Source organism: Ambystoma mexicanum, chromosome 4p (assembly GCF_040938575.1).
Source record: "Ambystoma mexicanum isolate Mex_15411 chromosome 4p, UKY_AmexF1_1, whole genome shotgun sequence".
In the NCBI taxonomy this organism is placed as follows: Eukaryota; Metazoa; Chordata; class Amphibia; order Caudata; family Ambystomatidae; genus Ambystoma; species Ambystoma mexicanum.
The window spans coordinates 259725010-259737478 of NC_090927.1; the positions used below are offsets into that span (position 1 = coordinate 259725010).

A 12469-nucleotide genomic window follows, 5' to 3' on the forward strand; every position below is an offset into this window, starting at 1 on the left:
TTATGATTGTTACCGAACCTTCAATATGCCTTCCTCCAAATGTTCCCCTTATTCGTGAATCTGATGATTCTCATAATGATGATATTTCTATTCATGCGGGACAATGCACATCTCCCATATCCATTTCTAGTGCACAAATTGATGAACAACAACACGATCTCTCATCAATAAGTAGTGCCTCTGAGGACATCTCGCAATATGTACATCCCACTCTGCGTTCATGCGCCAAGACGCCCCTCGAACGGCTCTGACTGCAACACTTCCCAGAATGCTCGAAATCACTCTTGCTGTTCTGAATACCAGAGTATGTTCAAATTATTTGAACGATTAACGATTTGGAAGAAACTACTTCCAAACAGTCTTATCAGATTGATTCCATACATGAATGGATTATTTCTTTAAAAAACTCACTCCCTGTTACAGAACTTGCGCCTCCCATGGCTTCACGTCCCTCCATTGAACAGTCGGTTATTTATCCGACGGTGCCGACCATTGTTGACATTATTTGGCCCATGGTGAACGAGGTGCAGTGCCTTGATCCCCTCACAGGCGACACCTCGTGGGTGAGCATATCTATTGATCAAGAGGTTCTGCCTCAAGAGTCTGTGAATAAGGTGAGTGAAGGTGTTCCTACGTTGGCATCTTCAAGTCAGCCCCAATTACCATGTCCTGACTTTTCGCCAGTTGTTCAAAAAGACAAAAGAAAAAGAAGCCAGTGTCTTGCCAATCACTGATTAAGAAATCTAAAAATATGTCTGTTCCAAAGATTCCTAAAAACTCTATTGCCTCCTTTTTTTTAAAACAATTTCTACTGCTTCATCCCATGTGATCAATACCACCAAAAATATTCCCTTGATGTCACAAGAGATCTCCGTTGAGAATGCGGCAGAATCTTCAATCCATAGCTTACATTATTCTCCTTTAAATAAACTTGTCAAGGCTTTGGGAAATCCATCCGTTCAGCCCTTGTTGAAGCCTATTATCTCTTCTACACACGAGCCGATCTCCTTGATTGTTCCAGTTTGCACAGCTCCTCCTTGTACATCTGAGAACTCGTCTGCTACCATCTCTAACATTGCTTTTATTAAATCTACTATTGACGAGTACTTGTCTGCAAAAAGCTCTGTATCTCTCACCTCTGGTGGGCCAAACTCTGATTACGCACCTCGAGACCCAATGAGAAGGATGGCTAATGATCTTCTTCATTCTAGGTCTTCAACATTGGTTTTACATTCACCCCCACTCACTGAGACAACATTGCCACTAGGGTTGAGCAGTCATGCCCCTCCTGGGCTCTTTCAATGGACGGGTGTCAACCAAAATCAAACAAGATGGCTCTCAAGGACCCTTCCAAATCTGATATTATAGCATCACAGATAAAGTCCTTAGTAGAAGCTTTTCTTGACACACAAGCACCCTCAGACATCACTGACACTGAGCCGAAACGTGATGTCCAAACACAAAGCTCAATGCCCTTTGTACCAACGCGTCATCTTCCCTCTAACACAGACGTCAACTTTAACTCTTCTCCATGGGCATAGAGTATGCTTGAATCGTCAAAAATGGCCACACAGTCTTCTTCACGTTTCTAGTTGTCCCACGTTTCGTAAATCACCATTCCGAGTAACGCTACTTGCAAACCATCGTCTCAGTCCACACAGAAATCCGTCCCCGATGGTCATTCACTTATAATGAAATGCAGAGGAGGTAAATTCCCTCTGTATTATCTTAATAGACAATGCATTCTGAATATACTCAATGATGTTGATATGCTTGAAAATGTGTCTTCTGGCAATAGTTGCAAAAACGATATGGGACGCAAAGTTATCAATTTTTGATATGGGATTTCTCATTTCTCAAGATCCCGATCGATTTCAGTCATTGTTTGTGCCCACCAATCATTCTCTAACTGGGTCTGAAAAATGTATTGAAAAAAACACAAACCTATCCCTCAACCAGACGTCCCATCAACATCTCGTAACCACAAACCATATATGAGAAGCACTTTGTGACCCTAGGTAGTTGGAACACCAGAGGACATGCACATCTTCAGAAATCAATTGATCTGTTCCCACATCCCTATGATATTCTAGTTTTTCAGGAAACATGGTTCACCTCCCCGCCTGTTTTGGACAATTATTCCATCTCTCTAGTCCCTGCTACGAGAGGAGATGAGGGTCGACCTATGTCAGGCTTATTGGTGGCAGCTAGATTAACATCAAACTTTCCATCGAACCTTGGCGTACATTCGACATTTTCATCCAACTGGTCAAACTAGTTGGTTGTGGTGGTAATATTGCTCTATTTAACATCTACCGAAATCCGCCAACAGTACCAAATCATATATTCTTTAGAGAGCTCTCAGACATGCTAGAGTTAGTTGCTCTGTCACCAGACATCACAGCCATTTTACTAGTCGGTGACCTTAACATCGATTGCCTCAATCTTAGAAATGACGCTGCTGCTCAAGATGCTTTGACATGGTCTGCCTTTATGTCTGATCGTAATTTCAGTTAACGGGGCTGTGACTGGAGATTTACCAGCGGCTACTACTTGGCACAGGGACAGAAGTGCCAGTACAATTGACTACATTTATGCTGATCCTAATTTGTTTCGAGACATCGACTACTTAATCATAACCCCTCAAATACATAGTGATCACAAATTTCTGTCTTTAGGTTTTTCAAGAGTGGGTTTGTCCACTCATACACACAGACAATGGTTTTGTCAACCTTTAAAGATTAATCAGACTAAAATTTGTTTCTCTTGGACTCCTAACAAACTGTGACCTCAAGCATTCTTTCGCTGGCTTGCCGTACAATAAGGCGAAGATGAAATATACTCATCTTCCTCAAAAATGTCAAAATAACATCATAATCATGAAGTCGAAGCCTGTTTCGCGCTCTTTTGATATCTAGCTGCACAACAAGAGAGCAAGCTATAGAAAGGAACGTAAATTACTACTTTCCTCTTCTTCTAGCTCTCGCTTTGATGCGGTTAGACAGGCCAAAACTAGATATTTGAACTGGGTTTGTGCACACAGATCCATTCTCTTTCAGCATGATAGGGAGGTTATGCTCAACACTCTGGCCTCTAAAAGTTCTGCAGACGTTTGGCAACTTATCAATCACAAAAATTGCTCAAATCAACTGGAGTCTCAGGCAAATGGAGTACAAGAAGATCAATGGGTTTCATGTTTCTCCAATCTGTATGCCGATCCCGCAATCAATATATTTTCATGTAATATGCAGACTGAGTCCACGTGGGTTCTAGACTGCGATATTGATACCATCATATATTACATCAAATTGGCCAAAAATTCGAGAGCTGCTGGCCCGGATGGCTTAAGTAACATCATGTTAAAGCACAATCCGGAGCAATGGGCGCACATTTTGTATCGTCTATCTCAACATATATTAAATACAAAAAGTTTACCATCTTCATGGCACACGTTCATCATTGTGCCTATTTTTAAAAAGGGTGACCGGTCATCTCCAAAGAATTACAGACCCATTGCGCTTCTTGACACTCCTGGAAAAAAATGTTGCCAAATTTTTACTTCGAGTTTTCAGCATGGACTTCATCAACATCGAGATCCATGCCAATCGGGGTTTTGTGGCCGGAATGAGCACAGCCATTAACTTGTTCTTTCTTAATGCATTAAAATTATAATGTCACTGACAAAAACAGCAAATCTACTTTGCTTTTGTAGATTTGCATTCAGCATTCGACTCAATTTCTAGGGTCAAACTCATAACAAAACTTGTTAGAGACAAATGTCCGCCCACCCTTTGTGACATAATATATCATTTTCATTTGTGTACATCTGTACAAATCAGACTCGCTCTTAATAGTCTATAATCAAGACCTATTGCTACATCGCGCGGCCTTAAACAAGTTTGCTTATGGCATCTGCCATTTTTAATTATTACATCCAAGATATTAAATTCAAGTTCAAAACCATAATGTCTGATTCGCCAAGAATCAATGGCATTCCTGTAAAAGCCCTTCTTTATGTAGTTGATATTGTGCTAGTCTCTAAGACACCTGGAGGTTTACAAAAATGATCTATCCTAGACACTTAAATAGCTGAGAATGAACTGAAAGTTAACACAACCAAGACCCAAGTGGTGATGTACAATCCCAATCGTGGTCACCACACTGTGATGCATTGGTTAATTGACAATGTAAAGTTGTCCATTGTTCCTGCGTATACATAATTGGGGGTTATTTTTGAAGCTGTAACAAACTCTACAAAACACATAAATCAGATCAATTTCAAACTCTTAACAGCCATCTCTCAGGCTCGTATCCTTCTTGCTAAGTATGGCAAATTTTCACTAACTCCGGCAGTAACATTCTGGAAAAGGAAAGTCATTCCAGTCATACTGTCATGATGCCTGCCCCCGGAAGACCAGACCAGGCCCAGAAGCCCCAGAAGCAGGCATTATGCCACTTGGAGCATGCCCAAAAACCCCGGTTAGGGGCTGTTTGGGTGCAGTCCTGGCGCCTATGGCGCCAGGCTCATTATTGATAATTTACCTGAAGCAGACCATGCTGCATACTCACCTGAGGCAGACCATGCTGCATGAAGACTCAAGCCAAATGAGGCTTAGGAGGGACTATTTTACTGAAGGGACTATATTGTTACTTGGGTGGGGCTGTGGAAGAATACTTACCTGTATCTTCTTCCAAGGCTATTTAAACCACGCCCGGACAGCCACATGTGCTTCGCGTTATTCTGCTTGCTGCAGCGTAACGCTCACCGTGTTTTCAGCAGCTCCAGTCTTCAGCCACGCCCGCTTCAGTCCTGGGACTCCTGAAACAAGAAGAAAAGAAGGATAAAGGTTAGAACAGGAGTTTTAACTTTAATCCTTACCTGAATCCTGATCCATTTCGCCACGGAACTGAAAGACAGAAGTCTTTGAAGCATTGCTTTGCATTCCTACGGCGCCGCGCTGAACTCACCTGCTTGGCGGTACTTCAGCATTCCATCACGCTCTCTCAATCTCGCGGCCGCCCTCCGACACCTAAGGAGACAAAGACAGCAAGGTGAGCAAGGGGACTCTCTAAGGCTATACAAGCTACCCCCAAGGACTTACCAGATTTACCACGGGAGGTACTCACCTCATCTCGGGTCGGCGCAGTCAACTCTGCTTCATCGCCGTACCCGGCCCCTAAGGGGAAAACCACAATAGACTTACCTGAATCTTACCGAGTGCATTTGGAAATCTTCGAGTGGATTAATCGGCAACCTGCAAGGAATCGGACAGAGTGAAGATCAGACATTGTAACTCTTATGAACAATTGGACCTTAGAGTCAATACTGGAACTCACCAATTCCTCTACGCGAGTGAAGTAACTGGTCATCAACGCGCCCCTGCAGTCGACGCAGGATGGAGAGCTCATCCTTCCAAACCATCAGGTGAGACTAAGGAGGGGACATCAAGAGTGATCTGTGGGAAGACAACGGGAGTGGAGAAGGTGGGTTGACACTCAATTCCACGGGTGGTTAATTCCTCTTCTCCTTTGCAGAAGAATATTCTTGCGAGCCAGACAAACTAGGCTGAGCGGGCCAGTCCAGTCAGTCATCTCGGCGCTACACGTCACGCTGGTGGAAACAGCGGCCCAGTTCCGGTCGACGCCCCCGTGGGAACCAGGTGAGGGTAACACATACTATATGGATTAGAAACATTGTCCCTAATTACCTCTGTCATTTTTGACAAGTGGGAAGCCAAATCTTGGCGGAATGTGTTACATCTCCCTCAATGTATACCAATCTCGTGGTTACGATACAAACTGGGCATTACTTCGTTGTCTGCCATTTATAATTGGAAACAATGTACTTTTTTGAGAAAGTGCCTTATACCAACTCATACAGACACTTTTCTCAAGATTTTTTCAAATTCAATGTTCAGTACGGAACATTTATTTCTCCGATAATGGCAGCTTTCAGCTTATAAGATCTTGGCACATGCAGATGTTAAAATCGATCTTCTAATAGAAAATCCTGACAAAGCAAAACAATTATTTTTTTTTCAAATGTCTTGGATTGATAATCAACAGAAATGCCTCACATATAGGCATGCAATTAGTCAACTATTTCCGCGAAAATCAGGAGGAATCGTGCAAAAATATTTGTCTAAAGCTCCATCTTCACAGTATAGACAATCAATTCTGCGATTTCGCTTTCATATATGGCAAACCAAAGATCTTTTGTGTACACGAAAACTTCTTTTCCCTGAACAAAATGTTTGTCGTTTTTGTCAAATTTCAGGAATTTCTGAAACCTTGGAACATCTTATTTCGCAATGTCCTTTGTTATGTACTAGAAGACAACTGCATTTTAACAAGTATTGCACTACATTTTCCTTGTGTGATCCAAGTGAATGTTGGGCTATCATTTTTGGATCTTCTTCATTGGGACTTCAGATTGCAACTGTTAATTTATTGCTTTCCTTGCAATTGGATTCCGTCGAATAATCACAAATCCAGTTTGTGTTTTAAGAAGGTTCTAACAAGGGTGTGAGTTTTGAACATTTTTTAGTTTGTTTTACTGTGTTCTTTCATTTGGTTTATGCTGTTTGGAATGGAACACTTTTATGTAAACATTGTGGTTTTATTGTTATGTATGTCAGTGTTTCTCCGTGTTGTATAAAATGACTGAAGATGTATATAATGTTCTACATATCAGAAGTTATTATTTTTTTAAATGTCTATTGGAAAGTTTATTTATTGAAAAGTTGATAATTTCAACTAAATCAATAAAAATTGTTACTACTTCAAATACACCATCATGATTTAACTTCACTACTGCTGATCCAGAATGTCTTTCTCCTGTTTGATACATTTTTGAAGAACCATCAATGAATAGAATGCTCCCCCCCACCTACGAGAGCATTTTCTGTAACATTGGGAATATCGTCATAGAACTCGGTATAGGTTGTGCCATCATGTATATATTTGTCCTTCCCTACTGGCTCTGCTATAAATGTCGCTGAATTCACTACTCTACATCTAACAATTTTGATCGCCGGATTCTAAATAATCACTTCGTACCCTGATGCTCTTTGTTTAGTCAATGTGCTTTTGGGTTTCTCCAAAATGGCAAATAAGGAGTGCTCGACAAATAACGTCATTGAATACCCCCTTGTAATACTTGCAGCTTTTTAAATCACGAAAGCAGCAGCAGCTAAAGCTTGTTCGCAAGGGTAATGCCCTTTCATTACTGGGTCTAACATCCCACTATAGTAGGCTAATGGTTTATGTTCATGTCCTAATGTCATTTTCTGTGTGAGTAATGCTGTCATCAGTTCTCCATTTGAATGTGAGAATAAGTAGAACTCCTCGTTGTAGTCTGGAATTACTAACACAGGGGCTGTACAGATCGCCCCTTTTAATTCTTCGAATCCTTCAGTCATCTCATCTGTCAATGTTATTTTACTTTTACCGATCTGTGCTTCCTTCCATCCTTTTTAAAAGTGGTTGAATATATGTACTGTAATCAAAAACCCAGGGTCTCCAATAATTACATAGGCCTAGGAAATTGTTGGATTTCCCGCACTGTCTCAGGTGTTGAAGATTTCATGATCTGCTCTCTCAGGTGTCACCTTTCTCTTCTCAAGAGAATAACTGTCCTACGTACAGGACCTCTTCCTGGCCATATTGTAATTTCTTTGTCACCTTGTACCCTTTCTCTGCTAGTACTGTCATTAGTTGAACTGCAGCTTCTCTACATCTTTCCTCTGTCTCACTGCACACTGTCATCTATGTACTGAATTATTGTGCTCTCAAGTTGTACGTTACCTAGGTCCATCTGAAGAACCCTATTAAAGATTGATTGGGACTCGCAGTAACCCTGAGGTAATCTTGTATGTTTCCCACACTGGTTTCTATATTAAAAAGTCAAATCTTGCGAGTCTTCATGAAGGGGAATTGAAAAGATAGCGTTTTTTATTCTATGACTAAAATATTTGGCTTTAGATGGGATGTTACATAATATTGTAGCTGGATTTGGTACTAGCAGAAACTCTGCTACAACAATATTGTTTAGAGGACGTAGATCCTGCATACATCTCAATGGCCATCCTGTTTCTTCACCGGGTACACAGCCGTGTTACTTGGAGATGGCACCAATATTCCCTGCTGTATTAATGCGGAAATGGTTTCAAATATACCTTAATCTGCTTCTCTGGACATGGGATACTGTTTTGCTTATGGCAAAATTACTCCTGGTTGGAGTTTTATTTTAACTGCTCCTGCTCCACTTAATAGACCCACTCATATGGACTACTGGTCCATATGATGCTTGGCACCTTTTCTAAATCCTCCTGGAAAAATGACGGTTTCTTTTACACCAATGCCATTCTCTGTGGCATCTCCCTATTCTTAACTTTAATCCAATAAGTGAGACTTATGAAAAATACTAATTTAATCTTCTGAATAATCATCTCTGAATAATTGTATCTGTGAAGTCTGTTAGTCTGTATCCTTCATCAAGAGCTGTTACTGCTCTCCTCTCATCTGTCCCATGAACAACCACCCATTCCTCTCTTACCACTGCTGTTTCTCGTTCTAAGGGGAGGACCTGTCCTTCCTAGTCATCCATAGGAATTTTGGCCTAAACAAAAATTTGTCGGGTATTCTCAACAATTTACCTACCAGCCTAGGAAGCCATGTTAACAAAATATTTACTCCATACAAATATACTTCTGGGTCTAAAGGAACCTCTCTCAATGCTTTTTGGCCTGTAAATGCTAATATGAATTCTTACATTTATGTAGTGTATGCCTGGAGTGGAGAACACTATCCCTTTGTCAGTGAAAGATATAGTCATGTTTACTTTTGTCATCAAGACGCGTCCTAATATATTAACTGGTGTCTGCTGAGAATACAATAGTGGCATAGACACGTCATGTTCTGCTATGGAAAGTGGTAATTCGTCAGTAAAAGGAACCAAACTCGTAGCCCCAGAGAATCCTTGCACATTCATGGCAATCACAGAAATTGGGTACTTTCTCCTCTCAAACACAGGAACGAGTTGCTCCTGTCTCTACTAGGAACGAAAATGTCTTGCCTCGTATCGTACATCAAGTTACTCTGTTGGCTCTCCTATTGTGGGTATATATTCATCCCTGTAAAAGGATTCCCTCCCACTGCGGTCACATTCCCTATCCCAGGTGTGGGCTTCTGTATTGGCTTCCATTGTGGCACTGGTGCTTGTTGCATCGGAGCATACTGTGGTTGTTGCATCTGTACTTGTTGCATTTTCATTGGCACTTGCTGTGGTCGCCCTTGTGGCGATTGTATTTGCAGCGGGATCTGCTGCGTTTGCTGTTGGTGCGTGTATCTGGTACTGCATGTGATCTTGGGCATAATATTTATTTGTTTATTTCTCAATTTTTATAAAGCGCCAACACACCCATAGGCCTCAGAGCGCACGTTAAATGGACCAGACAAACCACAAAAGGTGAGGGAACTCAAGAATCGGAAGCATTGCTGACAATTGGATGAAAGGAATCTGAGAGTTAGGGTTAAGATTAAAAAGATGGGTTTTGATGGCCTTCTTGAATGTAGACAGATTAGCCATCTGACGCATAGAAGCAGGGAGCGAATTCCAAAGTAGGGGGGCCTGCACATCAAAACAGGTCCCTCCGAGACGATCCAGCCTGAATCTAGGCTGGACAAAAGTGGGAGCCGTAGAGGAACAAAGGTTCCTTCCTTTGAGATGGATCGTCAAGATGCAAGAGATGGACCGGAAAGATTTTAGAATGGAACTTGAAGGCAAAAGTCAAGACCTTATGCTTGATCGGCAGCCAGTGTAATGCTCTCCTGGCAACAGAGATATGTCCGCACTGAGATAGTCCCAAAGTAGCACGAACAGCATTGTTCTGGGTGACCTGCAATGCTCGAATGTTGAGCGCTGTGGTTCCTGCCAACAAGCTGTTAACAGTAGTCTAATCTCTAAAGTTAACAAGAGCAGAGGCGAGCAAAGCACAGTTCTCTGTGGTGAGGAAAGGGCAAATGTATTTATGCATCTGGTAATGAGACCACATGTGGAACGAATTTAAGACACATGTGGCTTCATGGATAGTTCCTCATCAAGGACCACCCTCGGGGTCTTGACTTTCCTAGAAACTGCAATGATGTTACCCGCAATGAGAAAGTTGGAGTAGTCCGGCGGCAATTTGTAGAGATAATCATGAGTTGTCTTCTTGCAATTAAATGCAAGAGAATTGCATGCCATCCAAGCCTGGATGGCACTGTAGATGTTTATGGCACATAGGTACTGCTCATAATGACCACTGTGCTCCAGGACCACCTGAGTGTGGTCGGCGTAGTTGGTATACGAAAGACCTAGTGCATCTAGTAGATCTAGCAGAGGCCGAATATAGATGTTGAACAAAATCGGGGCTAAACCAGACCCCTGTGGGACACCACATGTTTAGATGATGGCAGCCGAATGCGCATCCCCAGCCGAAACCTGGACAGTCCTAGGTCCCAAGAAGGATGCTTTCCAACTAGCAGCTTGGGTAGAGCAATGGGCGACCTCCCCAAGTCTTGTCACCGGTAGAGAGTCGTCCACCAAATCGAAGGCCGCAGAGAGGTCCAGAAGCATCAGCAGGGCAGGATGGCCTCTGTCTGCCATGCCAGCTAAGGTGGATTTAAGGTCATTTTGTGGAGAATAGCTAATTCCCCCGACCCCCTCTTGGAGCTTGCCATAATGCTTTCAGAATGGTGGTTCTCCTCAGTGGGGTAGTGCTCCAGGAAAACGTATTGAAAGAAAATGTCTCTCGCGAAAGTAGTGTTCAACAAAAGTACTGCCGGTGCTCCGTAAGTGTTCCTTGTATTTATCCTACTGTTTACTTGCTATTTCTGTCTATATTAAGATATTGATTTACCATTTTCAGCAATGCTGTCAGTTTTAATGGCTTTCTTAAAATATTTCCATTTTACAATGTCGAACCAAAATGTGTTAATTATCAGTTTTCAAATGTTACTTGAAATAGTTTGCAATCACAGAATGAATTAATTTAAGCATGTTCACATTTGAATCACCCTTATGTTTAAGGTAGCAACTTTCAACCAATGCAAAACGCTCCATCTTATCTCCTGAATATTGTTCTATTTCTACATTTGTCATCAGATCTAACAGTTGCACACACTTTTGTTCAATATTGCATCAGCAGGTGTGCCTTGCCTTCATAGCTTTGTTTTCTGTCAACAGGAAGCACAGAACCTGATGGCCCTTACGAATGTTGATACTCCTCTGAAAGGTGGTCTCAATACTCCACTGCATGAGAGTGACTTCTCAGGGGTGACTCCACAGAGACAAGTGGTTCAGACTCCAAACACAGTTCTTTCTACACCATTCAGGTACGGACAACACATTTAAACTTAAGTGAATTGTACTTTGTTTTCTGAAATGAACATTACTTTACCTCATTGCTGTATGTTATTCTGTCAACTTCTAATAAACATCTTAATTTAACATTGTTGGGGCAGGAGTACAATGTTCGGGGTTCCTGCTATCCCATTTTATGGGACCTCTAAACCTTTGATTTTGATTTTGAGTCTCACTACTTTTTGTGACCTGGAGGACCGCTATGGATGTTCCCTTTCAACTGCAACTCTTTTTTTAGTATTTGGTTCTTTGGTAACACATGTGGCTCCTAGGACTAGGGCATAAAACACACAGGGAATTTTTTTTATACACATTACCTCTAAAAACGGGTATTGTATCCTTTGTTTTCTCAATATATCTATAACACACAAAATAGAAATCAGAAAGGAAGCTTCTCTTGAGCCAATTTCTTTATTGCGCCATCAATGCAAGCCCTAGCACTCTCCTTAAACGGGACCCACTATCCTAACCCTTCATGGTGCTTCTCACCCTAGAAAGCACTGTTGCACCGACTAATTGAAGGAGATACAAGAGGGCAACACTCACCCTGTTCCTACATGCAATGAGGTAATTTTCAGACAAAATATTCACAATGATTGCATTTGACACAGTCTTAATTTTAACACAAAACAATTAAAAGTTTGCAGTTGTGGGAAGCCGTACCCCCCGACTGCACACTTCTGTCAAACAGTTCACGTGGGACTGGAGGTCGCAGATTCAGACAATTTATTTGCCCTCCGTGAAGTATGTCTGAAGTATGTATGTTGGCCCAAGTGTCTTATACTAAAACATTTAAGAATATAAATATCACTCTCTCAGCAATTTGTAATACTCCCACTATTTGTCTTTTTTTTTTATTTTTTTTTTTTTTGGAGTACACAAGATTAAATTTTGCGAGAGCACATAGTTTACACATAAAACCAATTACTATATCCACAACATTAATTCAAATTTCCAATCTGCACAATCTGACAAAAGTGTGCAGTCGGGGGGGGGGGCACGACTTCCCACAACTGCAAACATTTAATTGTTTTGTGTTAAAATTAAGACTGTCAAATGCACTCA

The 12469-nt window shown here is 41.5% G+C and overlaps 1 protein-coding gene across 1 annotated transcript in view; it reads left to right on the forward strand.

The window, feature by feature from the left end:
• Window positions 1–12469, forward strand: part of CDC5L (cell division cycle 5 like) — a 472644-nt gene that overhangs the window by 263189 nt on the left and 196986 nt on the right. The window contains exon 9 of the mRNA XM_069605787.1: window positions 11228–11376. Coding sequence (XP_069461888.1) covers window positions 11228–11376 — 149 coding nt within the window. The remainder of the gene's footprint in view (window positions 1–11227; window positions 11377–12469) is intronic.